Source organism: Oncorhynchus keta, chromosome 18 (genome assembly GCF_023373465.1).
Source record: "Oncorhynchus keta strain PuntledgeMale-10-30-2019 chromosome 18, Oket_V2, whole genome shotgun sequence".
NCBI classification, from domain to species: domain Eukaryota; kingdom Metazoa; phylum Chordata; class Actinopteri; order Salmoniformes; family Salmonidae; genus Oncorhynchus; species Oncorhynchus keta.
This window is the reverse complement of record NC_068438.1, coordinates 40,532,887-40,537,886: the sequence shown is the minus strand read 5'-3', so window position 1 is coordinate 40,537,886 and position 5,000 is coordinate 40,532,887. Positions and strand designations below refer to the sequence as shown.

At 43.2% G+C, this 5,000-nt stretch overlaps 1 protein-coding gene across 1 annotated transcript in view; it reads right to left on the bottom strand.

Annotated features, from left to right (window-relative positions):
- Positions 1–5,000, bottom strand: part of LOC118377553 (cGMP-dependent 3',5'-cyclic phosphodiesterase-like) — a 63,797-nt gene that overhangs the window by 16,538 nt on the left and 42,259 nt on the right. The window contains exons 14-15 of the mRNA XM_052468896.1: positions 1,114–1,195; positions 630–804 (exon numbers count right to left, since the gene is read on the bottom strand). Coding sequence (XP_052324856.1) covers positions 630–804; positions 1,114–1,195 — 257 coding nt within the window. The remainder of the gene's footprint in view (positions 1–629; positions 805–1,113; positions 1,196–5,000) is intronic.

Genomic DNA, 5,000 nt, shown 5'->3' with positions numbered 1-5,000 from the left:
AGTTCAGTTGTTTACTCTAGTGTAGTGTTAGTTCAGTTGTTTACTCTAGTGTAGTGTTAGTTCAGTTGTTTACTCTAGTGTAGTGTTAGTTCAGTTGTTTACTCTAGTGTAGTGTTAGTTCAGTTGTTTACTCTAGTGTAGTGTTAGTTCAGTTGTTTACTCTAGCGTAGTGTTAGTTTAGTTGTTTACTCTAGTGTAGTGTTAGTTCAGTTGTTTACTCTAGCGTAGTGTTAGTTCAGTTGTTTACTCTAGTGTAGTGTTAGTTCAGTTGTTTACTCTAGTGTAGTGTTAGTTCAGTTGTTTACTCTAGTGTAGTGTTAGTTCAGTTGTTTACTCTAGCGTAGTGTAGTGTTAGTTTAGTTGTTTACTCTAGTGTAGTGTTAGTTCAGTTGTTTACTCTAGTGTAGTGTTAGTTCAGTTGTTTACTCTAGTGTAGTGTTAGTTCAGTTGTTTACTCTAGTGTAGTGTTAGTTCAGTTGTTTACTCTAGTGTAGTGTTAGTTCAGTTGTTTACTCTAGCGTAGTGTTAGTTCAGTTGTTTACTCTAGCGTAGTGTAGTGTTAGTTTAGATGTTAACACCAGTAGTGTTAGTTTAGATGTTAACACCAGTAGTGTTAGTTTAGTTGTCACCGTTGTTCTCGTCCTTGATGGGGAAGCAGAGGATGTTGCGTGTTCTAAACCCGGTGCTGTCGTCCACTCCTCGGTAGAACAGAGGGTGGGAGTACGCATCCTTAATGTTCAGGATCTGCCCAGTCATAGCTACGTGACCCGCTATGCCCTGGTCTGCAGGGATACGGAACTCCTTCTACGCACGCGCACACACACACACACACACACACACACACACACACACACACACACACACACACACACACACACACACACACACACACACACACACACACACACACACACACACACACACACACACACACACACACACACACACACACACACACACACACACACACACGCAGGCACGCACACACGCACACACACACACAGAGACCATCTTTATAATCTTAGTCTTAGTCTTTATCATGATTATGATATTAACATCATCATCATCATAATCATCAATATCAAACAGAGAAGTTCCAGATGTGTATTTTACCTCATCATCACTGACCACGCCCCCATCAAAAACCTTGGCAACCAGCTCATGGCTGACTTGATCCAGTAGGAACACAGAGCAACTACAGAGAAATGACAAGGGGAGAGAGAAAGAGAGAGAGAGAGAAATCATATCAAAATAAAATGTTCTTAGTAACATACAACGGGTAAACAAACTGTAGATTTGAAATGTGAAATGTTTGCTGACAAGCCCTTCCCAACGATGAAGAGTTAAATAATAATAATGAAAAGACAAATATTAACATGGAGCTACAGTACTGAATATAGAGGAAGTACCAGATCAATGTGTAGCTATATACAGGGAGTACCAGTACCAGATCAATGTGGAGCTATATACAGGGAGTACCAGTACCAGATCAATGTGGAGCTATATACAGGAAGTACCAGTACCAGATCAACGTGGAGCTATATACAGGGAGTACCAGTACCAGATCAATGTGGAGCTATATACAGGGAGTACCAGTACCAGATCAATGTGGAGCTATATACAGGGAGTACCAGTACCAGATCAATGTGGAGCTATATACAGGAAGTACCAGTACCAGATCAACGTGGAGCTATATACAGGGAGTACCAGTACCAGATCAATGTGGAGCTATATACAGAAAGTACCAGTACCAGATCAATGTGGAGCTATATACAGGAAGTACCAGTACCAGATCAACGTGGAGCTATATACAGGGAGTACCAGATCAATGTGGAGCTATATACAGGGAGTACCAGTACCAGATCAATGTGGAGCTATATATAGGGAGTACCAGTACCAGATCAGTGTGGAGCTATATACAGGGAGTACCAGTACCAGATCAACGTGGAGCTATATACAGGGAGTACCAGATCAATGTGGAGCTATATACAGGGAGTACCAGTACCAGATCAACGTGGAGCTATATACAGGGAGTACCAGTACCAGATCAACGTGGAGCTATATACAGGGAGTACCAGATCAATGTGGAGCTATATACAGGGAGTACCAGTACCAGATCAGTGTGGAGCTATATACAGGGAGTACCAGTACCAGATCAATGTGTAGCTATATACAGGGAGTACCAGTACCAGATCAATGTGGAGCTATATACAGGGAGTACCAGATCAATGTGTAGCTATATACAGGGAGTACCAGTACCAGATCAATGTGGAGCTATATACAGGGAGTACCAGATCAATGTGGAGCTATATACAGGAAGTACCAGTACCAGATCAATGTGGAGATATATACAGGGAGTACCAGATCAATGTGGAGCTATATACAGGGAGTACCAGTACCAGATCAATGTGGAGCTATATACAGGGAGTACCAGATCAATGTGGAGCTATATACAGGAAGTACCAGTACCAGATCAATGTGGAAATATATACAGGGAGTACCAGATCAATGTGGAGCTATATACAGGGAGTACCAGTACCAGATCAATGTGGAGCTATATACAGGGAGTACCAGTACCAGATCAGTGTGGAGCTATATACAGGGAGTACCAGTACCAGATCAGTATGGCGCTATATACAGGGGGTACCAGTACCAGATCAGTGTGGAGCTATATACAGGGAGTACCAGTACCAGATCAATGTGGAGCTATATACAGGAAGTACCAGTACCAGATCAATGTGGAGCTATATACAGGAAGTACCAGTACCAGATCAACGTGGAGCTATATACAGGGAGTACCAGATCAATGTGGAGCTATATACAGGGAGTACCAGTACCAGATCAATGTGGAGCTATATATAGGGAGTACCAGTACCAGATCAGTGTGGAGCTATATACAGGGAGTACCAGTACCAGATCAACGTGGAGCTATATACAGGGAGTACCAGATCAATGTGGAGCTATATACAGGGAGTACCAGTACCAGATCAACGTGGAGCTATATACAGGGAGTACCAGTACCAGATCAACGTGGAGCTATATACAGGGAGTACCAGATCAATGTGGAGCTATATACAGGGAGTACCAGTACCAGATCAATGTGGAGCTATATACAGGGAGTACCAGTACCAGATCAATGTGGAGCTATATACAGGGAGTACCAGTACCAGATCAATGTGGAGCTATATACAGGAGACCAGTACCAGATCAATGTGGAGCTATATACAGGAGTACCAGTACCAGATCAATGTGGAGCTATATACAGGAGTACCAGTACCAGATCAATGTGGAGATATATACAGGGTGTACCAGTACCAGATCAATGTGTGGAGCTATATCCAGGGAGTACCAGTACCAGATCAATGTGGAGCTATATACAGGGAGTACCAGTACCAGATCAATGTGGAGCTATATACAGGAAGTACCAGTACCAGATCAATGTGGAGCTATATACAGGGAGTACCAGATCAATGTGGAGCTATATACAGGGAGTACCAGTACCAGATCAGTGTGGAGCTATATACAGGGAGTACCAGTACCAGATCAATGTGGAGCTATATACAGGGAGTACCAGTACCAGATCAGTGTGGAGCTATATACAGGAGTACCAGATACAATAAATGTGGAGCTATATACAGGGAGTACCAGTACCAGATCAGTGTGGAGCTATATACAGGGAGTACCAGTACCAGATACATGTGGAGCTATATACAGGGAGTACCAGTACCAGATAAATGTGGAGCTATATACAGGGAGTACCAGTACCAGATACATGTGGAGCTATATACAGGGAGAACCAGTACCAGATAAATGTGGAGCTATATACAGGAAGTACCAGTATCAGATCAATGTGGAGCTATATACAGGGAGTACCAGTACCAGATCAGTGTGGAGCTATATACAGGGAGTACCAGATCAATGTGGAGCTATATACAGGGAGTACCAGATCAATGTGGAGATATATACAGGGAGTACCAGTACCAGATACATGTGGAGCTATATACATGGAGTACCAGTACCAGATAAATGTGGAGCTATATACAGGAAGTACCAGTACCAGATCAATGTGGAGCTATATACAGGGAGTACCAGTACCAGATACATGTGGAGCTATATACAGGGAGTACCAGTACCAGATACATGTGGAGCTATATACAGGGAGTACCAGTACCAGATAAATGTGGAGCTATATACAGGAAGTACCAGTACCAGATCAATGTGGAGCTATATACAGGGAGTACCAGTACCAGATAAATGTGGAGCTATATACAGGGAGTACCAGTACCATATCAATGTGGAGCTATGTACAGGGAGTACCAGTACCAGATCAGTGTGGAGCTATATACAGGGAGTACCAGATCAATGTGGAGCTATATACAGGGAGTACCAGTACCAGATCAGTGTGGAGCTATATACAGGGAGTCCCAGATCAATGTGGAGATATATACAGGGAGTACCAGATCAATGTGGAGATATATACAGGGAGTACCAGTACCAGATACATGTGGAGCTATATACAGGGAGTACCAGTACCAGATCAGTGTGGAGCTATATACAGGGAGTACCAGTACCAGATCAGTGTGGCCTATATACAGGGAGTACCAGATCAATGTGGAGCTATATACAGGGAGTACCAGTACCAGATACATGTGGAGCTATATACAGGGAGTACCAGTACCAGATCAGTGTGGAGCTATATACAGGGAGTACCAGCACCAGATCACTGTGGAGCTATATACAGGGTGTCCCAGATCAATGTTGAGATATATACAGGGAGTACCAGATCAATGTGGAGCTATATACAGGGAGTACCAGTACCAGATACATGTGGAGCTATATACAGGGAGTACCAGTACCAGATCAGTGTGGAGCTATATACAGGGAGTACCAGTACCAGATCACTGTGGAGCTATATACAGGGAGTCCCAGATCAATGTGGAGATATATACAGGGAGTACCAGATCAATGTGGAGCTATATACAGGGAGTACCAGTACCAGA